Below are 24,854 nucleotides of genomic sequence, written 5' to 3' on the forward strand. Positions count from 1 at the left end.
CGAAGAGGTGAGGGAATTGACAGATTTAACAAACGGTGCTTGAAGAAGTTGCTTTCCACGTTTCATTAATTATGCTAAGGAGTTTATGTGAATTTAAGTGGTATTTTGACCTTCAAATAAAGGTAATTAAAGTGACTTTTACAGTTTTAATTAAAAAAATAAAAGATCGAGGTTAAGTAATAACATGTTCCTGATTTTAGCCATGGGAGTAGATGGTGCAGAATGGAGTGGAGTTGAAGAAGTCCAAGTTTCCTGAAGCTAAGGGGGTTGGGGAGGCATGGGGCGGGGGTTAAATGAAAGGTAGTAACCTTAACAGGTTTTAGTTAATATAATTTGAGTTGTTAGTATAATTTTCAGTTATAGAACAGGTTACAATTGTTCTTACAAGTTGTAAGAACAGTTGATGGCAAGTTGTAGAACACTTGATGAAGAAATGTCTTGAAGTAAGAGCATTATTTTCGGGGGAATTCCCTGGCAGTCCAGTGGTTAGGAGGCTGTGCTTCCACTTCAGGGGGCCCAGGTTCAACCCCTGGTCAGGGAACAAAGATCCCACAAGCCAGTTTTTGGGCTTCCCTGGTAGCTCAACTGGTGAAGAATCTGCCTGCAATGTGGGAGACCTGAGTTCAATCCCTGGGTTGGGAAGATCCCCTGGAGGAGGGAACAGCTACCCACTCCAGTATTCTGGCCTGGAGAATTCCATGAACTGTATAGTCCATGGGGTTGCAAAGAGTTAGACGTGACTGAGCAACTTTCACTTTCAAGAGCATTATTGGGCTTCCCAGGTGATGCTAGTGGTAAAGAACCCACCTGCCAATGTAGGAGACAAGAGACTCGGTTTCCCATCTCTGGGTTAGGAAGATCCCCTGGAGGAGGGAATGACAACTCAGTCCAGTATTCTTGTCTGGAGAATCCCATGGACAGAGGAGCCTGGGGGGCTCCAGTTCACAGGGTTGCAAAGAGTTGGACACAGCAAGCAACTTAGCAAGCACACACACAAGAGCATTATTGCCCTAACTACGAGGCCAGTGGTGGGCAGCCCCAAAGTCGATCCTGCCGTTCAGTGATGTCCTCAGAGACCAGACTCTTTCCCTCATTACACTCTGGCATTGCCTGCGTGCAGATGAAATCTCCCTTTCCATGTCAAGCTGGTTGCTACAGTCTCATGTCCATGCCCTCAAGCAATAGCATTTAGCGTAAGGTGCACAGGTGGAGAGTGAGGGCTAGGGGATGAGGAGGCAGTACAGCAGAGTTTTCTGCAGTGGCCTTACTAGGGGAAAAATACTTTGTGAAATGTGCCTATATGTCTCAGTAGCTAGGACTGGGTCTCTGGATCCACTCCTAGCAAAAAGGAATGTGATTGCCAGGGATCAGTCCTTCATGACTGGCACCCAACAACGTCGGCAAACAATCATTTGCTCCACTCTTTGGAAAAGCAATGTCTCTGATATAGTATCTCATTTCGAGAGGAGGCAAGTATGGAGGGAGAGACAAGCTTTCAGATAAGGGAAGTGAGAAGGAAAATGCAGGAAGATGAGATATTCTGTCCAGATGCAGTCATTAAAAAGCATGCTACTGGGGACGTCCCCGGTGGTTGGGTGGTTAAGAATCCACCTTGCAAGGCAGGGTTCGATCCTTCGTCAGGGAACTAAGATCCTAGGTGCTGCTGAACAGGTAAGCCCACACACTCCTGAGCCTGTGGGCCACAACTAGAGAGTCCGTGGGCCACAACGAAAGATCCCACACAACTAAGACCCAACACAGCGAATTAACAAAAAAAAAAAACTGTTTAAGAAAAGCATACTATTAAATTTTTTTATTATGAAGAATATGTTTTGAAATGGGGAAATAGCCCCAGTATATTGTTAAGTGATTTTAAAAGGATCACAAAACAGTGTGATCTCTATTTTGTCTAGAACAAAAACCATTTTGAGTCATTAGCCAGCAACCTAAGCACTTATACTTTGTATTTTCTTGTTTATGCAATGTCAGTTTTTGTATCCCGATCTGAGGAAGTTATAATTGACATTGCTATCTGCAGTTTCAGTTCCCAGAGACTTTCCAGTGTGGGTTAGGAATAGCCATCATGATGAGGTAATGATTCCTTCTTTTCGACGGTCCATTTAGCCATTGCATTGTCCCTCGAACACCAACAATATTTCCAGGTTTGGTGAACATCACTTAGTTGGGACTGATCCTTTTCTTACTCAGCATTATCATCAGTTCCAGGATTGAATAATATATATGGCTCCTTTTTATGCTCTCTTCAGAATACGTATTTTGTTAATAAAATTTATGTGGGAGATGACTTTTACTGTGCTTTCATCCAGTTTCCTCGGAGCAGTGGAAGTAGGAGAGCCAGCACCTGCAACGAGGGGCTTTGCCTTTGTTTCTGCTAAAGAACCCCCAGGCCAGGCGTCCCTTTCCTCAGCCGCCTCACCTCCTCCCTTTGGAAGCTAATGGCCCATGACTTGTGGCTAATCTTCAGGGCCTCCCATTTATTCCTTACTTTCAATTGACCAGTTTTACTTTCCAGCTGATCTGAAGCTTTAAGGAACCCGCTTTAACCCTCCTCTTGCCTTTTTTGGAATTTGTTTTGCCCTTTGTGACTCGAGGTGAAGCATTCTGTGGGTTCTCTTGAGGCCCAGAGTGAGGAGTTTGGAATGCCGTCTTTTGCAGCCCAGTGTTAGCACTGTGCCTCGATCAGTGACAGCGGGAGAAGCCGCTGTCAGGCTTTGGAGTGGAGTACAATGTACACTGTACACCAAGCTTAATACAGTGACGTCAGGCAGATTCTCCTTTAAGCACAGACATGGGAGGAGTGAGTGAGGTCGCCGAGGAGTGAGTGAGGCCACGTGATAGACTGCCCAGGACCAGCCATTGTTACCCATTACTTCATTGCTTATGCAGTAATATTGTACCACATTTTACAGAAGAACTGTGATTTTTTTTTTTTTTTTAAAGATCCTGGGACTAGATTCAGCAATCTGCTTGTGGGCCTATATACCCGAAATTATTGAAGTCACGGTCACAAAGAGATACTTATATTTATATACCAACATTCGTAGCGTATTCTTACAGTAACCAAAATAATACAAGTTCATCCTTCAGCAGATGAATGGATAAGCAAAATGTCGTCAGTCCAGACAGCAGAATATTATTCAGCTTTAAAAGGAAGGAAACTCTGACACACGCTACAACATGGATGAACTTTGAGGACATTACACTAGATGAAATAAGCCAGTCACAAGAACAAATACGTTATGATTCCACTTTCATGAGGTGCCTAGAGTCGCCAGATTTGTAGAGACAGAGGGTAGAGGAGTGGTTGCCAGGGTCTGGGAGGAAGGGAGCAGTGAAGAGTTGTGTAGTGGGTATAGAGTTTCAGTTTTGCAAGAGAGAAAAGTTCAGGAGATTGGTTATACAGCAGTTTGAATATACTTACTACTAAACTATACACTTGAAATGGGTTAAGGTGAGAAATTTTATATATATCTTACCGCAATTAACATTTTAATATATGTACTTGTAATCAACAAAAAGAGGAAAAAGAAAGAGATCCTGAGACTAGCCCTCACTATTGCCAGTGGTCCTCTGCTTTATGATTTTGTCGTCAGGGGATCTTTACTTCTGTTCTTACAGTGTAGCGTGTAGTGTTAGTCGCTCAGTCGCATCCGCCTCACTGTGACCCTCTGGACTGTAGCCTGCCAGGCTCCTCTGTCCGTGGAGTCTCCTAGGCAAGAATACTAAAGTGGGTTGCCGTGCCCTCCTCCAGGGGGTCTTCCCGACCCACGAGTTGAACCCGACTCTCCTGCACTGCAGGCAAGTCAACATGGTATTGGTTTAGTGTTGTTAAAAAAACACAAAAACCTTTGTTGTGTTGATCTGTGCGATTCCTCTAACATCCTTCATAAGAAACAAACTGGATAGGAGATCTTTGTATGAAACAACAAATCATTTATAAAGACGCTTCTGTTAAAACTTGGATAACAAATTTGAAAAGACTGTGGTTTATACATTCTAAGGAGAAAATAGTGATTAACTTTGTACAAGCTGTATATGTCTTAACTGTTTAAATCAATAACTACTGACATATTTTTGTTGCTGAAACCCCTGGGTGTGAATCCATCGCTTAGATTTAGGTAGATCTATCCAAAAGTCCAGAATTGTCTATTGAGAGCTGTCATTTCTGTGATTTACTTTATGGTATACAAGTTGGTGTTTTAAGTACCTTTTGAAACTCACTTTTTTTACCACTGGGAAAAAAAAAGACCCAATGATAAAACTTTTTCCTATTAGGAAAGCTTGAGGTAGATTTTCAGTTTGCTTGTTTTGTTCTCAAAGAAACAAGAGAATTAGAGCTCTAGAACGCCTAAGAGAAACTAACTGTTGCTACAAGGCTTTGAAGACTTCCTGGTGTTCAGACTGAAGTCCGGAGTCTTTTTAAGGGCATTGCCAAGGACGAAACCCCATCTGAAGCCTCTAGGAGCCAGACTTCATTCCAGGATGGTGTCCTGTTGAAACAGGCTCCCACGTCACATGTTTCAGAAAGACAGAATGAGGGCCCCCAGTGACTGTTTATCATTAGTGGGACTAGACATTCAAACCTTTTATACCAGAATTGGGCACTGTAACATTAAAAGGTTTTAAACCTATGTTTAACTTAATTGGCAGTATCCGTAGTTTCATTGCATTGCATCACTGGGATTACTGTGAAATATTTGACTCTTGTATAAGACAGATTAATTTAGATTAAAATCTTGAGGAGCTAATTTAAAAGTATGTCTCACGATACTATAAATTGAGATGGAACAGATAATAAGCTTCAGTAGAGAATCCTTTGAGATGTCTTTGATCAAAGCGCTTGCGATGCTGAAGGAAAGGTGTGTTTTTCTCCTTTCTTTGTTTAGTGTTACAGTTTATTCATTCATATAATTCTCAGAAATTGGGACCAGAGTTCTTATTCCTATTTGTGACCAGAGTTACAAGTCCATCATGCTCCAGTGCATCAATGCATTGGAATTAGTGAAGGAAACGAGATTTTTGGCAATTAAAAAAAAAAAATTAACTCAAGGTTTGCTAGTTTGAAACTCTAATTGTAGCCGGATGTTTTGGGTTTAAAAGAAAACCCAGTTTGCTAACCAAAAAAAAAATAAGTAGCCTGATAAAATCTAAAGAGTGGTAATTCTTACATAGAACCAACTCTTTATACATAGGTGTCATTTACATGGAATCAAACGTTAGACCAGTATATGTGTTCTCACTGCCTAAACTGTGCTTTCATGTGATGTTAACAAGTCATTTTTATCTACATTTGCCTTTAAATAGAGGAGACCTACACTCTAAGAATAAGTAGCAAAATAACACAACCTAAAACCAAATAATAATGATTATGGCATATAAAGAAAACTATGCAGCCACTAAAAATCATATTGTATAAAAAAGTTACATTTTAGAAGAATTTTGTTGAAGTGGCAAATTATTCAAAATGAATTGTTAAATCTTTATAAAGCAACTATAAAATGTGTACCAAATTGTAACAATTTCTATTTTAAAATGTGTTAATTTATATATTAATGTTATATATATTGATATATAATATATGATATATTTTATATACAATGCTTCATTATTAAATGGAATTAATACTGCAGATTAATACTGGTACACCTGCAGATGTACCAGTATCTGTTTAAAAGACATGAAAGACAAAGTTATTTAACAGTAGAGTTTTCTCTGTTTTCTGAGTGGTGGGGTTTTGCATGATTTTTTTTCTTTCTCTGGATTTTTAATTAATTTTTAAAAAACATTTCTAGATGCATTAAGCATGGACCGATTTTATAACTAAGAAAATATAGTATGTGCTATGAAGTGAAAGTCTCAGTCATGTCTGACTCTTTGTGACCTCATGGACTATATATAATCCATGGAATTCTCCAGGCCAGAATACTAGAGTGGGCAGCTGTTTCCTTTTCCAGGGGATCTTCATGACCCAGGAGTCAAACCAGGGTCTTCTGTGCTGCAGGCAGATTCTTTACCAGCTGAGCTACCAAGGCTGTATAAATACACAAATGAAAGCTGTATACGTGTATTTAAACTTAGGTAGCTCAGTCAGTAAAGAATCCGCCTGCATTTGGGGGAAATGGGTTTGATCCCTGGGCTGGGAAGATCTCCTTGGAGGAGGGCTTGGCAACCCACTCCAGTATTCTTGCCTGGAGAATCCCATGGACAGAGGAACCTGGTGGGCTGCAGTCCATAGAGCTGTGAAGAGTCGGACATGAGTGAGCGACTAAGCACAGCACACAGTTCAGGCTTTTCATAAGTTTCAGTTCAGTTCAGTCACTCAGTTGTGTCCGACTCTTTGCAACCCCATGAATCACAGCACGCCAGGCCTCCTTGTCCATCACCAACTGCCAGAGTCTACCCAAATCCATGTCCATTGAGTCGGTGATGCCGTCCAACCATCTCGTCCTCTGTTGTCCCCTTCTCCTCCTGCCCTCAATCTTTCCCAGCATCAGGGTCTTTTCCAATGAGTCAGCTCTTTGCATCAGGTGGCCAAAGTATTGGAGTCTCAGCTTTAGCATCAGCCCTTCCAGTGAACACCCAGGACTGATCTGCTTTAGGATGGACTGGTTGGATCTCCTTGCAGCCCAAGGGACTCTCAAGAGTCTTCTCCAACATATAGATTTAGATGGGCCTTATTAGTAATTACTTGGTCCAGGTTTTTACATATTCATTCTACTCGTTGGCTGCTTACACTGTTTGAACACTGACACATGGATCAGGCACGTTTATTCTTGGTACTGTTTGAAGGGTTGGTGTTTAGTGTATAAGAAGCTAAAGATGGCAAGCCAGCGTGACATTACGTTAGCTTAGTCATGCTGTGTAAAATCCACTGCTCGCAAGTCGTGTGCATGTGTTTCCAATAAAGACTTGTGTGCCACAGATTACTTTCGTTAACATTTTGTGCTTTGCTTTCACACTCTCGTTTATTCGTTGCAAGTTGCTTTACCCTCAGTGATCCTTAAGTCCTGGACCACGGTCCCTCCACAGTGCAGTCTGATCTTTTCATCTTTGGAAACTTAGAAGGTAACCCCGGCCAGTTCATCAGGTCCGTTTAGGCAGAGCTCAGAAAGAATCCCAGTTCCCCTGTATCATCCCCACTCAGTGCTTTGTTCACTGACCTTGTGACAGTGGGCACGTTTTCCTCTGGTTATTTCTGACTCGGTCTCCCCTAGGAAACGGGACGCTTCACCGATAATCATTTGCTTCCTGCAAACTACACAACCTCTTGACGTGCATTGCTTCGTTTAACTCTCGTATTATGAAAAGTAAGCCCCGTTTTCTCCTTTTTATAGGTGGAAACGCAGGCTTTGGTTTTGAATAAGCCAGGAGCTAAAGATAGAACTCCCCTGAAGAAAATACCAATACTATAAGGAATAACCAAATAGAACCCAATTGATAACAAGTGTGTGTTCACTGCCCCTCCCAGCTCTGAAGCCCCTGATGCTGCCTACGCATTTTTCTAACCCTTACGAGAGCCGAATTAATTCCATTCTCCCTTTATACGCATTCTCACAGTATTAACGTGGGGTCGAGGGGGTAGGTCAGTCTTGCGAACCTCCAGATTTCAAAGGGTCATATCACGTTCACTATCTGAAATTGCTACCATCCAGCACTGCTTCTGAGTTTAAAATATTGTACCTGCTTTTATAAGTTCTAGAATTAGAAGAAGGTGTGACGTTGGTCCAGATGCCTCCGTGCTGCCTGATTCTGTCAGCAGTCACTGCTTCCTGCAGCCAGTGCTCTCCAAGCAGTGATCCTGTGCAGTAGGTTTTGTCACTTTCCTGTTTTTACGGACAGAAAAAGGAAGGCTTGGTGAGGTTAAACTGCTTACCTGGTTTTCCATACTCATATGATCATTGATCTAATAAAGGAGTGCCTTGGGAATTAGAATCCAGTTTTCCTGGACTCTGGTTCAAATCAAGACTGTTTTTTTTGTTTGTTTTTTGTTTTTTTTTTTTGCTAGTGGTGTTACTTTGGGTTTATTACATACACCTACTATGTATCAGCTTCTGGACCTGTGGAATGGGTTGATAATGTTATTTACCTTACTGTTGTGGTATGGATTGTTTCCGCTGTTTCCCCATCTATTTCCCATGAAATGATGGGACCGGATGACATGATCTTTGTTTTCTGAATGTTGAGCTTTAAGCCAACTTTTTCGCTCTCCGCTTTCACTTTCATCAAGAGGCTTTTTAGTTCCTCTTCACTTTCTGCCATAAGGGTGGTGCCATCTGCATATCTGAGGTTATTGATATTTCTTCCGGCAATCTTGATTCCAGCTTATGTTTCTTCCAGCCCAGCATTTCTCATGACATACTCTGCATATAAGTTAAATAAGCAGGGTGACAATAGACTGGCTTGACATACTCCTTTTCCTATTTGGAACCAGTCTGTTGTTCCATGTCCAGTTCTAACTGTTGCCTCCTGACCTGCATACAGATTTCTCAAGAGGCAGGTCAGGTGGTCTGGTATTCCCATCTCTTGAAGAATCTTCCACAGTTGATTGTGATCCACACAGTCAAAGGCTTTGGCATAGTCAGTAAAGCAGAAATAGATGTTTTTCTGGAACTCTCTTGCCTTTTCCATGATCCAGCATATGTTAGCAATTTGATCTCTGGTTCCTCTGCCTTTTCTAAAACCAGCTTGAACGTCAGGGAGTTCACGGTTCACGTATTGCTGAAGCCTGGCTTGGAGAATTTTGAGCATTACTTTACTAGCATGTGAGATGAGTGCAATTGTGCGGTAGTTTGAGCATTCTTTGGCATTGCCTTTCTTTGGGATTGGAATGAAAACTGACCTTTTCCAGTCCTGTGGCCACTGCTGAGTTTTCCAAATTTGTTGGCATATTGAGTGCAGCACTTTCACAGCATCATCTTTCAGGATTTGAAACAGCTCAACTGGAATTCCACCACCACCACTAGCTTTGTTCGTAGTGATGCTTTCTAAGGCCTACTTGACTTCACATTCCAAGATGTCTGGCTGTAGATTAGTGATCACATCATCATGATTATCTGGGTCATGAAGATCTTTTTTGTACAGTTCTTCTGTGTATTCTTGCCACCTCTTCTTAATATCTTCTGTTTCTGTTAGGTCCATACCATTTCTGTCCTTTATTGAGCCCATCTTTGCATGAAATGTTCCCTAGGTATCTCTAATTTTCTTAAAGAGATCTCTAGTCTTTCCCATTCTGTTGTTTTCCTCTATTCCTTTGCATTGATCGCTAAAGAAAGCTTTCTTATCTCTTCTTGCTATTCTTTGGAACTCTGCATTCAGATGCTTATATCTTTCCTTTTCTCCTTTGCTTTTCGCCTCTCTTCTTTTCACAGCTATTTGTAAGGCCTCCCCAGACAGCCATTTTGCTTTTTTGCATTTCTTTTCCATGGGGATGGTCTTGATCCCTGTCGCCTGTACGATGTCACGAACCTCATTCCATAGCTCATCAGGGACTCTATCTATCAGATCTAGGCCCTTAAATCTATTTCTCACTTCCACTGTATAATCATAAGGGATTTGATTTAGGTCATACCTGAATGGTTTAGCAGTTTTCCCTATTTTCTTCAATTTGAGTCTGAATCTGGTAATAAGGAGTTCATGATCTGAGCTACAGTCAGCTCCTGGTCTTTGGCTGCAAAGACTATAATCAATCTGATTTCGGTGTTGGCCATCTGGTGATGTCCATGTGTAGAGTCTTCTCTTGTGTTGTTGGAAGAGGGTGTTTGCTATGACCAGTCCATTTTCTTGGCAAAACTCTATTAGTCTTTGTCCTGCTTCATTCCGCATTGCAAGGCCAAATTTGCCTGTTACTCCAGGTGTTTCTTGACTTCTTACTTTTGCATTCCAGTCCCCTATAGTGAAAAGGACATCTTTTTTGGGTGTTAGTTCTAAAAGGTCTTGTAGGTCTTCATAAAACCATTCAAAGTAGATGGGGAAACAGTGGAAACAGTGTCAGACTTTATTTTTGGGGGCTCCAAAATCACTGCAGATGGTGACTGCAGCCATGAAGTTAAAAGACGCTTACTCTTTGAAAGAAAAGTTATGACCAACCTAGATAGTATATTCAAAAGCAGAGACATTACTTTGCCGACTAAGGTCCGTCTAGTCAAGGCTATGGTTTTTCCTGTGGTCATGTATGGATGTGAGAGTTAGACTGTGAAGAAGGCTGAGTGCCGAAGAATTGATGCTTTTGAACTGTGGTGTTGAAGAAGACTCTTGAGAGTCCCTTGGACTGCAAGGAGGTCCAACCAGTCCATTCTGAAGGAGATCAACCCTGGGATTTCTTTGGAAGGACTGATGCTAAAGCTGAAGCTCCTGTACTTTGGCCACCTCATGTGAAGAGTTGACTCATTGGAAAAGACTCTGATGCTGAGAGGGATTGGGGGCAGGAGGAGAAGGGGATGACAGAGGATGAGATGGCTGGATGGCATCACGGACTCGATGGCTGTGAGTCTGAGTGAACTCTGGGAGCTGGCGATGGACAGGGAGGCCTGGTGTGCTGCGATTCATGGGGTCGCAAAGTGTCGGACATGACTGAGCGACTGAACTGAACTGAACTGAACTGTGGTATGGATTAAGTGAATTACTAAAGCAGTACTTGATACATGGTGGCTGCTGAATAATAGGTGCTATAAAAATATTAAGAACTACCATTGCTGTTGTCATTGTTTACTGGATTTTAATTGTTGAAATCATGTGTTTAATCATATAAAAGTATATGAAGTGAAAAATATCCCTCTCTTGCCAACTACTTTCTCTCCCCACCATTAACCCTGGACACCAGTTTGGTATATACCCTTCCAGAATATTTCCTATGTCATCTGAAACTTTTTTTTTTTTTTGGCTTCGCCAGGCCTTAGCTGCAGCACAGGGGATCTTTAGTTGAGGCATGTGAACGTTTTAATTGTGGCATGTGGGATCTAGTTCCCTGACCAGGGATCGAGCCTGAGCTCCCTGCACTGGGCGTGCAGTGTTAGCCACTGTATCACTGGGGAAGTCCCTGAAATTATTTTTTAAATCATCCTTTCATTAATAAAATATGGGTGGAGAGTGACACTTTTTGTGGCAATGTTGAGCATGGGAGAGTAGAGCCGTAGAAAGGGGGACAGATTCATTCATTCAGCAGGTATTTATCAAATGCTTTGTATGTGCCAAACACTGTTCTAAGTACTGAGAGTTCAGCATGTTGAATTTCTCTTTCGGTGATTGATTGATTTTGTTTTTCGGTTTCATTTAGGATATGATGTTTCAGCTTCTCCGAGGCCTGGACTTTCTTCATTCTCACCGAGTGGTGCATCGTGATCTAAAACCACAGAACATTCTGGTGACCAGCAGTGGACAAATAAAGCTGGCTGACTTCGGCCTTGCTCGCATCTACAGTTTTCAGATGGCTCTTACCTCAGTGGTGAGTGAGAAAGGACTGTTCTTTCCTTCAACGTCATTTTCCTCTTTGGAATGACAGACTGCCCCCGTTCCAGGCCCCTAATGTTATTACTGCCCGTGGTCAGTTTGTGGACAGAATGTCTTTGCGCTTTTTATATGGTAGGAAGAGCGTGTTCTGCTTACAACTGCAGACACATCCGGGCTGGGCTTGTTGTGGACAGAACCCATTGCAGAAATAGACCGTTGCTTCTTAGCCACTAGAAAGGAATCAGTTACAAGTTTCCCAATGGTTTTGCCATATGGCTCTTTGCCATAACCACTGTTTTCAGAGCTGCATATGTAGTGTCTGGGGAGACACAGCTCAAGGTCAGGGAGGAGAGAGTGCCAAGAACATATCCCTATCCTAGTCTGAGAAACAGCCAGGTACCTGCACAGGTGTGTGAAAATACTCCTGTGAGGCTGTGGTGTCGACTGTGAAGAAGAGATTGAATTTACAGTGAACTTGGATGATCCACGAACGGGCAGCACCACCCCGCTACGAGATGCCTTCCTCCAAGCCAAAACACAAGTGCAGACCCACAGGCTCTATTTTGGCGAAGAAGGACAGTTGTAGTCTGGGTTTTTTGTCTCATAAAACCATAATAGCCGCTGGCTTTGGTTAGCTTCTGTTTCTGTTAACGTAGTTCATTGTTTCCGAGATGAATTTTGGTGAAAATGCACTCAAAATGTACAACAGGAGCCTGGAAGGAAGCGCTGATAAACCCTTGTCTTTGAAGGGCCTGTTTTACATACAGTGAATTCATGCATAGATTGTTTTTTTTTTTAAGCCAGAGAATGTCCCTTTGCTGGGCTACTCATTCGGGGCAGGACACGGATGTGAGGGTGTGGACTCAGAGAATCCTTTTGGTTCCATGAACACTACTAACATTGCCCTCAAAGCTTTAGATGAAGCCTTAAGTAAAAGAATCTTCATGGGTCAATAGGCCATTGCCTAGGTATTATCCATCTTTTTTAAAAATTAATTAATTTATTTTAATCGGAAGCTAATAACTATACAGTATTGTAGTGGTTTTTGCCATATATTGACATGAATCAGCCATGGGCACACATGTGTCCCCCATCCCGAAGCCCGCTCCCACCTCCCTGCCCACCCCATCCCTCTGGGTTGGCCCAGTGCGCGGCTCTGAGTGCCCTGCTTCGTGCATTGAACTTGGACTGGTGATCTGGTTCACATATGGTAATATACATGTTTCAAGATGGTAACGACGACCCTATATGCGAGACAGCAAAAGAGACGCAGATATAAAGTCTCTTTTGGACTCTGTGGGGGAAGGTGAGGGCGGGATGATTTGAGGGAATAGCATTGAAACATGTATATTACCGTATCGTCCATCTTTTAGCCTCACAGTGGTTCTCAGTCAAGGGTGGCGCTGGAGGGAGGCGGGAGGGGAAACGTGGTTGAGAAATGTATGATGGCATCTTTGGTCATCGTAACAACTGGGGCTGGAGGCAGCTGCAAGGTGGCTAATATTCTGCTTAACAAAGAATTGCCTCCGCAAATTCCAGTAATGCCCCAGCTGAGAGGTAGAAATTCAGGAGGGGAGTTGGAAATTCTCGGAGAGAACTTGCCTTATAAACACACTCAATTTGCAAAAGTATTCTGCTTCCTCATCCCCGAAATACAGATCCTGGAACCTGGTACATGTCAGATCACGTGGTTTCCCAGTGTTCTATACTGTACCTAGGGCAAGAGAGTTTTTTTACAGAGGATTCCTTTGAGAGATAAGCATTCTTGTTTCCTGTTTGCCCAACACGCACTGTCACTTTTGAGAAGAGTGGGCACAAAATGGTGTTTAAAGGCCACATCTCCGATTTGGGTGGTGTCAAGTGAGCCCTTGTATGCTTATATAATCGCACCACAAAGGGCTGAGTCTGTGTGTTTCCCCAGTTGGAAGGGTGAGGTAGGCTGCGGCTTCCCTAGGAAGTAGTTTTGTATGTTGTTTTGGGGCCCTGGGGAGAAGCCTGAATAGGCTTTGCGATCTGGACAGATGATGGAAGGAACTGGCCTCCTTGGGTAGATTAATTGAAGGAAGGATGAGCCATAACTGAGCCACTTTATTTTAATCCCCCCTCAACGGGACACTGAAAACCGTAAATAAAAACAGGAAACCCAGTTGGGTTTGTTTTGATTTTTTTTTTTCCTTCTTCTTAAATTTGAGGAATGATAGCCCAGCTTGTGCATAACACCAATTAACATTCCATTCTCACTGAAAGTTGATATGTTCAGACAGGAAAATGGAGACAAATGATTTCATACAGAAAAGGGGAAAGGCAATCATAAATACCTGATTTTCCAGTATCTAGCTTGTACTGTATACTCTATACTTCTTATGTGACATAAAATAATTCTTATGTGACATAAAATAAAAAGGATTAGCAATCGGAAGAGACACCGGAACAAATTGAGATTTTACTTGAAACAGTAATAGCTGAAATTTAATGTTAAGAATAAAGAGCATGATTCCTGTAGAACGCTACATTAAATTTTTTCCTACTGTTTGATATTTTTCTTTTTAAGGGAAAATCCATTTCTGTAGTGATACATTGGTTTACATACATATGGTGACATGTCGACTTGGAATTGTTTTTTTCAGACTGAACTGGTATTTTGAGGTTTGTTTTTTTTTTTTTTTCTCTAAGAGAAAGAGTACATTCCACTTCCTGGAAATACGCATATTTTAGTGGGTTATGTCATACAGGAACTGGGAATCAACTTGATTTGTGGAATGTTAAAGAAATTACAAGTTAACTGATTCGAAACTGACATTTTACAACCATGAGAAACGCTAATATATTACTTCTGTTCCAAAGCCTGACTCAGATTTCCCCTTTTGGTACCCCCTGAAGAAATTAATCCCACCTTCCTCCTGCATTACTTCCAAAGAAACATCTTATTAATGTCTTTTGTAAGACTGTTTCCTGTCTTGTTTGTAATTATTTAGGGATTTTGTTTATCAAGCTGTAAGTTCCTTAGAGGAGTTGGCCTTTGGGGTAGAAAGTAATTTAGGACAGTCATAAGTCTGGACTGTAGTTATGGCTGAAGTTGGTGTAACATAGGGCCAAGCCATCTGGTTTGGCTTGTCTTCATCTGATAAGGAGGAGGCTTCCCTGGTGGTTCAGTGGTAAAGAATCTGCCTGCCAGCGCAGGAAACTCGAATTCGATCCTTGGGTCAGGAAGGTCCCCTGGAGGTGGAAATGACAACCCACTTCAGTATTCTTGCCTGGGAAATCTCATGGACAGAGGAGCCTGGTGGGCTACAGTCTGCTACTAAGCTGCTAAGTCGCTTCAGTTGTGTCTGACTCTGTGCGACCCCATAGATGGCAGCCCACCGGGCTCCCCCGTCCCTGGGATTCTCCAGGCAAGGATACTGGAGTGGGTTGCCATTTCCTTCTCCAATGCGTGAAAGTGAAGTCGTGTCCGACTCCTAGCGGCCCATGGACTGCAGCCCACCAGGCTCCTCCATCCATGAGACCTTCCCGGCAAGAGTACTGGAGTGGGTTGCCGTTGCCTTCCACAGTCTAAGGGGTTGAAAGAGTTCAGACGCGACTTAGTAACTCAACAACAATAAAGTGCCCTTAACTGGGTCCCTTCCCCATGACACAAAGGTCTTTTTTTTTTTTTAGGAAAATTAGGTTTTTAGGAAAAATTGGGGTCTTGCTATTTAGTGTACAATCAGGTATGCACATGTAACCTCAAAGGGAAAAGTGGTTTATACTTGTTTCTGTAAATGGTACAGAATCAAGATGTGGATGGCTACAGTGAAGAACTTAGAACCAGGCAGGAGGGTCCCCTGGCCTGGGTTTCACAATTTGGCGGAGGTGGCCCTGCTCTAGCCACGCCTCCCTTGATGAGGACAGAATCCAGGTACCTCTCAGAGTCTGAGACCCCCACGCTCAGCCAGCCAAACGCAAGGCTTTGGAGTTATGGAATGGGAATCGCGCAGGCTCTTCTCTTCTTCCTAAAAGCACATCGGGCCACCACGCGTCTAAGGGGCAGGAGCTTGCAGACGTTGGGCAGGTTGGGGACACACAGATAGGGGTGGCCGTAAACACATATATGAGGCCTCTTGTTCTGCAGGGAGGAGCTGGGGAGGTGAAGAGGAGTGGGGCCCATTATACTCAGAGCCTGGTGAAGAACTGTTTCTGAAACCTGAAAATCAAATTCGATGGCCTGTATTGGAATAACTGCATTTGTGGAAAGCCAGAGAACAGGTCAGAGAGCGCCTCTTTCCACTGTGCGTGAGTGGCCTGTACGAGTCATGCCCCGTGCGGTTATATATCATGTTGTGGCAGACGGATCTCAAGAATACAGGCAAACCTCATTTCATTGCGCCTCGCCCTGTTGCACCTAGCAGGTGCTGCATGTTTTACAAGCGGGCGCTTTGTGGTGATCCTGCATCACAGCACCGTTTTCCAACAGCGTTCGTGCAGTTAATGTCTCTGTGTCACCTTTTGGTACCTCTGGCAATGTTTCCAACCGTTTGATTCTTAAATTGAATATTTGTTGGGGTGATCTATGATGTTACTATTTCAAAACCATAATGAGCTGCAGAAGGCAGCATTTCTTAGCAATCATTATTTTTTAATTAAAGCATGTGCATGTTCAGGGCTTCCCAGGTGTCACAGTGGTAGAGAACCCGCCTGCCAGTGCAGGAGGCACAGGAGACGTGGGTTCGATCCCTGGGTCGGGAAGATTCCCCGGGAGCAGGGCGTGGCAACCCACTCCAGTATTCTTGCCTGGAGAATCCCGTGGGCAGAGGAGCCTGGCGGGCTACAGGCCACGGGGTCTCAAAGAGTCATACGACACTGAGCACACACGCACACATGGACTTTTTGTTTTGTTTTTAATTAATTTAATTGGAGGAGAATTACTTTATTTTGGTGGGTTTCCCATGCATCAATGTCAATCGGCCACAGGTATACATGTGTTCCCCTCCCCTCCCCCCACCATCCTGAACCCCCCTCCCACCTGCGTCCCCACCCTACGCCTCTGGGTTGTCCTGGAGCACTGGCGTAGGGTGCCCTGCTTCATGCACACACTCAGATTGGTCATCTGTTTCACATATGGTAATACACGTTTCACTGCAGTTCTCTCAAATCGTACTACGCTCGCCTTCTCTCACTGAGTCCAAAACTCTGTCCTTTACACACGTGTCTCCTTTGCTGCCCTGCACGTAGGAACGTCAGTACCATCTTTCTAAATTCCATGCATATGCGTTAACATACACTATTTGTCTTTCTCTTTCTGGCTTACTTCACTCTGTATAATAGGCTCCAGGTTCATCTACCTCGTTAGAACTGACTCAAATGTGTTCCTTTTTATAGCTGAGTAATACTCCATTGTGTATATGTACCACCGCTTTCTTATCCATTCGTCTGCTGATGGACATCTAGGTTGCTTCCGTGTCCCAGCTGTTGTAAACAGTGCTGCGATGAACATTGGGGTACACGTGTCTCTTTCAATTCTGGTTTCCTTGGTGTGTATGCCCAGCAGTGGGATTGCTGGGTCATATGAGAGTTCTATTCCCAGTTTTTTAAGGAATCTCCACACCGTTCTCCATAGTGGCTGTACCAGTTTGCATTCCAACCAACAGTGTAAGAAGGTTCCCTTTTCTCCACACCTTCTCCAGGATTTATTGCTTGTAGAATTTTTGATGATGGCCATTCTGACCCGTGTGAGATGGTACCTTATTGTGGTTTTGATTTGCATTTCTCTGATAATGAGCGATGTTGAGCATCTTTTCGTGTGTTTATTAGCGGTCTGTATGTCTTCTTTGGAGAAATGTCTGTTTAGTTCTTTTGCCCACTTTTTGATTGGGTTGTTTGTTTTTTTTGGTATTGAGCTGCATGAGCTGCTTATATATTTTGGAGATTAATTCTTTGTCAGTTGTTACATTTACTATTATTTTCTCCCATTCCGAGGGCTGTCTTTTTGCCATGCTTGTCGTTTCCTTCGTTGTGCAAAAGCTTTTAAGCTTAGTTAGGTCCCTTTTGTTTATCTTTGCTTTTATTTCCATTACTCTGGGAGTGGCTCATAGAGGATCTTGCTGTGATTTATGTTGGAGAGTGTTCTGCCACACTTTTTTAAAGACATTATGCTATTTAAAGGCGTATGTATGTATTTAAAGACATGCACATTTTTAAGGACGCGATGCTATTGCATTCTCAGTAGATTACGGTTGGTTGGTCAGTCACTAAGTCATGTCCGACTCTGTTGCGTGTGTCTGCTCCCTTAAAGTCATCGAAGTGCCTGGTCACGGCAGTGCACACATCATGCCCCCTCTGTGGTGTGAGACTGCTTTGAGGGCCGTTCAGAGCAGTGCCAGGGTTGATGTTTTTATATCCAGATGTAATTGCCACATCTATGCAGTTAGAGTGAGTCACTCCCCAGGGCAGCCACCATGATGCCACCTGTGGATAGAGAGAAGGCTGCAGCTTAAAATGAGCCCGTTCCTTTGGGGGCATCAGTAACTTCTCATGCCAGGATGAAGTCCAGAATTGGCCTGCCCTAAACCAATTTCTGTTCTTCAGTGAGCAATAAGTTATGACAGTGCCTTTTCAGTGTTTTGGGGGAGCCTTTATCCAATCATTAGACAAATGGGAGAATTAGCATTTTTCCTCCAAATGCCTGTGCCTAACACATAGTTTGGAAGGAAAAAAATCCACTTTGTATCATATGGAAGAATGAGAATATTCTGTCTTCAGTGACTTAATAAAAATTTTCACTAAGTGAATCACATTCTCCTTCTCAAAAGTTCCTTTTTTCTGTATTATCTTTCCAATTAAAGGACACATGTATGCCTCTGAAAGCACCTTCCTCTCTGTAGAAGTGACAGCTAACAACTAAACAGTAAACATGGGAAGACTTTTTTGATAGTTATACAGATTACAAAAATTCCCTTGGGGATTTTTTTTTTAATACGAAACCGATAAGACTCCCCAGATTGCCATATTTAAGATCACTCCACAAGAATTATTTAATACAAGAATTAGGAAAAAACCCAATTGCTTACATCCTCTCCTTATGCCTCTGGTGGTTTCCCCTTCTGGTGCCTGCATGGGTAGCAGTTGTGTGCGAGCATGAGTACCAAGCCACTTCAGTCATACCCAACTCTTTGTGACCCCATGGGTTGTACAGTCCCCCAGGCTCCTCTGACCATGGGATTCTCTAGGCAAGAATGCTAGAGTGGGTTGCCGCGCTCTCCTCCGGGGGTCTTCCCGACCTAGGGATCAACTCTGAGTCTCTTACATCTTCTCCTTTGTCAGGCAGGTCCTTTGCGCCTCCTCAGAAGCCTGTGGGTAGCGTTTAGTAAACACTAAAGAAACCTTGTGGATTCAGAAACTCTTTGATAACCCTAGGGCAGAAAGTTAATGGGGTTGTGACATTCAGTCAGCAGATACTGATCGCTTCCCACGTGCCAAGCACTGTCGGTGAATCCGAGGGACCGTGGGGAACAGAAGTGGACGAGGTCTTGGCTCTCATGGAGCTCAGAATGGGGAGGCAAGTCTTAATCAGTTAGTCATGCCAAGGAGTGTAGAGCTAGAGACAGAGATAAGTGCAATAAAGGAGAGGGGCAGAATGCTGCAAGGCCCTCGGGTCTGGGAAGCCCTGCCCGCTCACGCCCTCCAGGATGGGAGATGCTCAGAGAGGTCTCCAGCATCCTCCCTGGATGCAGGCCCCATGGAGGTGCCCGTCCTGCAGTCTGTGCTCATTTTGTCCGTTTCTGTTTGGGATAGCTCACTCGACAGCTGGCACCACCAAGCCGGCAAAGGGAAGCCGGACCCAAGATCAGAGAACAATGTCATCTTTTACAGGAGAAAATAGATTGTTTATGCTTGTTTCCTCTCCGTGCGTGTTGTATTTACTATGGAGGCCTGGCAGGGTCTGTGCCTCCTTGGGCAGCCGAGTTGCTCCCGCAGAAGCCTGTGAAGCCTGCCAGTGCATACTGAGTAAATCAGGGCAAAGGCGTGAACCGAGTATAATGGAAAAAACCCAAAGCCCGTCGCCAGGGCACCTCGGCGAAAGGGCAGGACACACCTCGCCAGGCTCCCGCGGCTCCCGCCCCGTCCGACCTCTGCTTGCCGCTCTGCTTGCCGAGAGACAACCGGGTCTGTTCTGTGAACGCCTCCAGTCGCCAGTGTGTGTTTCCAGCTCACAGTGGAGTGTTTGTGCCGCTTTCGTTTTCACTTTCACCAGCGAGGGAAGTGGAGCACCGTGGGGCAGTGCCCACGGCTTGGGAACAGGACCCGTTTTTCCTTAGGATTCCCAGGGCTGGGGACGTGGAAAAGGCCAGAGCCAAGACAAACATGCAAAGCCAGCCAGATCCTCCGTTACGCTTTCTCAGTGGCAATCAAACACATTTCCAGTTACCATCTGACGGGCAGTCTCTGCCTGTGGGGCAAAGGCAGATGCTGTCGACCACGGTGCGCACCTTCCCTGAAGAAGGAGCCTGTGTTCCACGCCGTGCAGGATGCCGCCGTGGTGTGTCTGCTCTGTGCGTGCGGGTAGCTGTCGCATCGCAGCAAGCGTGCTTGCTCAGTCCATCAGATGACTGCTTTCCTTGTTTGTAAGACAGACGTTCATTTGACTTGCCTAATTCCAGCTCCTTCATAAGCGATCACTGCTGAGAATTAGTTCTGGACAAAAACAGTTTAACTGTAATGCTACTGCCTGGGAGGTGTTTTGCTTCCTCCATACATCTGTTCAGCCCTCTCATCAAGGTATGATATAGACAGGGTCTGCTTGTCACCTGGTTATTTACATGCATCCTGCCTGTATCTACCCTGTGTGATGCCATTCAAGTCTCAGAAGTAAGTTGAATGATGGCTTAAAGGTGAGTCACTCAGTCGAGTCTGACTCTTTATGACCCCATGGACTGTAGCCCACCAGGCTCCTCTATCCATGGAGTTCTCCAGGCAGGAATACTGGAGTGGGTTGCCATTCCTTTTTCTGGGGGATCTTCCTGACCCAGGGATCAAAGCCTGGTCTTCTGCATTGCAGGCAGATTTTTCACTGTCTGAGCCACAGGGGAAGCCCAAATCTCAGAAGCTTGAGGCCAGATTTGAGTGTAAAGACCAACCATTGTTTTAACGTTTTGGAGACCAAGTGCTTTAGAAAGGTTTTGCAAACAGAGGGTTTCTTAGGGATCCAGAAGCTGGAAAAATTTCCTTGCCTCTTCCATTTAATATTCTTATGGGAATGCACCTTCTGTGGTTGGTCAGGGGCTCATCTGTCAAACTGCATTTAATGGGATTATTCCATCTCCCGTAAATTCCCTTAACTCAAGTGTCCTATCATGTCCCTTCAACAGAGTATGAGACTCAGTCCTTAGAATTGAGTAGAAAGCAATGTCTCTATAACTTGGATTTTTACGGCCTTTCTAATTCTTAGGATATGTCGCTTCTGGTGTTCTGCAGATACCGCTGCTTGCTCCCTTGTAAGGTGGGGAAAGATAGGAATATCTTGAGTTCGCTTGGGCTTGGCTAGTCTCCTAGTACACGTTCCTGAGTTGAGACGTGTCGCTGAAATTCTGTTACTTTGAACACTGCCGTTTTTATTCACTCGCCTGCGGTGTTGCACTATTTCAGAGTTTCCTACAGTGCCCTCCTGGCCCATGGTAGGCACATGATAAACACGTGATGAATGAATGAAACAAATCCTCATGATTCTCCATTGTCTAAAGCATTAATTCCAACGCAGTAGCATGGCACGCAGAGGGTTGTTTTCTGTTTTTCCTGTATTCAGTTCAGTTCAATTCAGTCACTCCATCGTGTCCAACTCTTTGTGACCCCATGGACTGCAGCACACCAGGCCTCCCTGTCCATCACCAACCCCTCCATCCTCTCCTTCCCACCTACAATCACCACATGCTCATAAATACATATTCCTTATTGTTGAACACCATCATTTCTCACTACTCTTTAAATTTAAGTTCTTTCACAACTCCCTGTTTTCACAGATGAACTGGTGAATAAATTTCCAACTCGACTTTTTCCATGTTCCTGGTGGGACCATTGCATCATCATTCAGTTCAGTTCAGTCGCTCAGTCATGTCTGACTCTTTGTGACCCCATGGACTGCAGCATGCCAGGCCTCCCTGTCCATCACCAGCCCCCAGAGTTTACTCAAACTCATGTCCAATGACTCGGTGATGGCATCCAAACGTCTCATCCTCTGTCGTCCCCTTCTCCTCCCACATTCAGTCTTTCCCAGCATCAGGGTCTTTTCAGATGAGTCAGTTCTTCACATCAGGTGGCCAGAGTATTGGAGTTTCAGCTTCAGCATCAGTCCTTCCAATGAATATTCAGGACTGATTCCTTTAGGATGGACTGGTTGGATCTCCTTGCTGTCCAAGGGATTCTCAAGAGTCTTCTCCAACACTATAGTTCAAAAGCATCAATTCTTTGGTGCTCAGCTTTCTTTATGGTCCAATTCTCACAGTCATACATGACCACTGGAAAAACCATAGCTTTAACTAGATGGACCTTTGTTGGAGAAGTAATGTCTCTGCTTTTTAATATGTTGTCTAGGTTGGTCATAGCTTTTCTTCCAAGGAGCGAGCGTCTTTTAATTTCATGCGTCTTTTAATCACACCATCTGCCGTGATTTTGGAGTCCCCAAAAATACAGTCTGTCACTGTTCCGTTGTTTCCCCATCTATTTGCCATGAAGAGATGGGACCAGATGCCATGATCGTAGTTTTCTGATTGTTGAGTTTTAAGCTAACTTTTTCACTCTTCCTCTTTTACTTTCATCAGGAGGCTCTTTAGTTCTTCTTCACTGATAAGCATCTAAAGCTTTGTTGCTTATTTTAAACCCAGCTTTCAGCTACTCTCCTCAGTTGCCCACTGCGTCACTCTCTGACAGTCACTGGAGCTCTGAGGGAGTAGCAGTTAAACTTCGAGCACGTGTTGAGGCAGCCAGTCCTAACCTTCAAATAATTACCATGCTTCATCCTCCTTATTTGAGATCCCAAGCCTTCCTACTCCTCCCCTACTTGTGCAGATACACTTACTGTGTGGTGTGTTTAAATTAAGAGTTAGTCTTTGGGGATCCTTAAAGGAACCGTAATGTTGTAGGAAAGGGTAGAAAATGTCTGTGTTATTGTTTCCTTTAGTCATTTTATTTAGTCCACTTGGGTTCTTGAGAAGTATAAGTACGTGTTTCTGTTAATCTGTATGTGGGTGTGTGCCTGTTCAAGTTGCTTCAGTTCAGTTCAGTTCAGTTCAGTTCAGTCGCTCAGTCGTGTCCGATTCTTTGCGACCCCATGAATCGCAGCATGCCAGGCCTCCCTGTCCATCACCATCTCCCGGAGTTCACTCAGACTCACGTCCATCGAGTCAGTGATGCCATCCAGCCATCTCATCCTCGGTCGTCCCCTTCTCCTCCTGCCCCCAATCCCTCCCAGCATCAGAGTCTTTTCCAATGAGTCAACTCTTTGCATGAGGTGGCCAAAGTACTGGAGTTTCAGTTTTAGCAGCATTCCTTCCAAAGAAATCCCAGGGTTGATCTCTTCAGAATGGACTGGGTGGATCTCCTTGCAGTCGTGCCCAACTCTTTGTGAGCCTGTGGACTGTAGCCCACCAGGCTCCTCTGTCCGTGGGAGTCTCCAGGCAAGACTACTGGAGTGGGGGCCCATGCCCTTCAGCAGGGGATCTTCCCGACGCAGGGAGCGAACCCAGGTCTCCTGTGTCTCCTGCATTGGCAGGTGGGATGTGTATAGCTATCTCCAAAAGTTCAGCTCAGACTTGTATGCAGTCGCTCTGTTATGCTGGATTTTCTTTCCTGTTGCATTGACTTTATTGCTGATGTTTCCAATGTGTTTCTCAGCGATGCTCCCTGGGCTGCTGGACAGTGCCTCTTGCCGCTCACTTTGTTTTCCTCTTCTCTGCAGGTTGAAGCACAGGGAAAGTGACGTTGTGACACCCCACATCATAAGGACATGACTTTTAAGTCACTCATAAATTTGAATGCTAAAGTTTGCCGCTGGCTGTGGGGGAATAGCCTACTTTCAGGTCTCAGGGAAACATCCAGCAGAAAGGAGGGGAACGCGTAGGAGAATTTACCTTAGCACCACTCATATATTTATTTTGAAGGCTGGCAGAATCTAAAAGTGGGGGCCGTAAATTTAACCACTCAACCATAAAAAGCCCAAAAGAGGGGATAAAAATTTCTCCTACTTCTAGGTTTGGATACTAATCTAAAGTTACAAGATTTCTTCTCTGCTGTTTAACCTTTGTTTTTTTTTTTTAAATTTCTAAGCCATCCTTCCCTTTCTTCTTTCCCATTTTTATTTTGATGAATTCCTCTTTAAAGGTCAGCATGCTTCTGGATGTAGGGACGTGTTTTCTGAGAGAGGCTGGTAGATTCCTCGGGGACGCTGACAGCTCCCTGCACCTTATGTAACGCAGGGTGATTTCAGTGAGGTGGGGACCGCACATGGTATCTGTTCTTGTGGGAAAATATGCTTCAGTGGTTTACTGGCACTGGTCTTGGAATGTGGCATTTAAAAGTACCTTTTTACAGTGGGAAAGAATTCTGTCAAGAATAAACAGTCTGACCTTGTTAAATGGGCCAAAGTCGGTCTGTAACCTAGTTCCAGAAAACTAGCTTTTACTAGTTTAGAAAAAGCAGATGAGAAACGTTACTGCAAAAACTATCTAAAGAATAGAAAAGATTCTTGCAAAGAATATAAGATAAGTTCCTGAAATGAGGGTCTTCATCTATATTCATGAAAATGTCTTGACTGGACTGTAAAATCGCACTTTTCCAGAGCGGATAGAAAAACGAGGACTCCAGTTCATCAGAAAACCAGATTTTCTTTTTCCTGGAAAGACAAGACTGGCTTATTGAAAGGAGCTGTGGGAGGGGCCACGTAGCATGGACCAACCGTGGGAAAGCAGCTGGGTTGGGGAGACGGAGGAGGAGCCCGGCTGGCCACCGGGCCCGGCTTGCCACCGGCCCCCCACTGCCCACAGGTTGAAAAGCGGAGTGAAGCATCTGTCCCTCCCGTTTCTCTTGTCGTTGTTGTTGAGTCACTCGGTCTGTGTCCGAGTCTTTGCGACCCCATGGACGGTAGCCCGCCAGGCTTCTCTGTCCATGGGATTTCCCAGGCAAGGATACTGGAGTGGGTTGCCAGTTCCTTCTCCAGGGCATCTTCCCGACTCAGGGATCGAACCCAGGTCTCCTGCACTGCAGGCGCGTTCTTTACCGCTGAGCCACCAGGGAAGCCCTTACCTTTTTCTCCATCCCCTTTTCCCACCCACCTCAAGCCCGCCCCCGTGATCTTGCCACTCCAGACCTCTTTCCTGTCATTTGCAAGGAGAGGCCATTAGATTGTGTGCCTCCGGACATTA

At 44.3% G+C, this 24,854-nt stretch overlaps 1 protein-coding gene across 3 annotated transcripts in view; it reads left to right on the plus strand.

Moving 5' to 3' along the window:
- The window catches only part of CDK6 (cyclin dependent kinase 6), a 265,385-nt gene that overhangs the window by 112,771 nt on the left and 127,760 nt on the right, over positions 1-24,854 (plus strand). For all 3 annotated transcript variants that reach the window (XM_018047425.1, XM_018047424.1, XM_018047426.1), the window contains exon 4: positions 11,294-11,461. In XM_018047425.1, the coding sequence (XP_017902914.1) occupies positions 11,294-11,461 (168 nt within the window). The remainder of the gene's footprint in view (positions 1-11,293; positions 11,462-24,854) is intronic.

The sequence above is a fragment of the Capra hircus genome, chromosome 4, assembly GCF_001704415.2.
Source record: "Capra hircus breed San Clemente chromosome 4, ASM170441v1, whole genome shotgun sequence".
Classification (NCBI taxonomy): Eukaryota; Metazoa; Chordata; class Mammalia; order Artiodactyla; family Bovidae; genus Capra; species Capra hircus.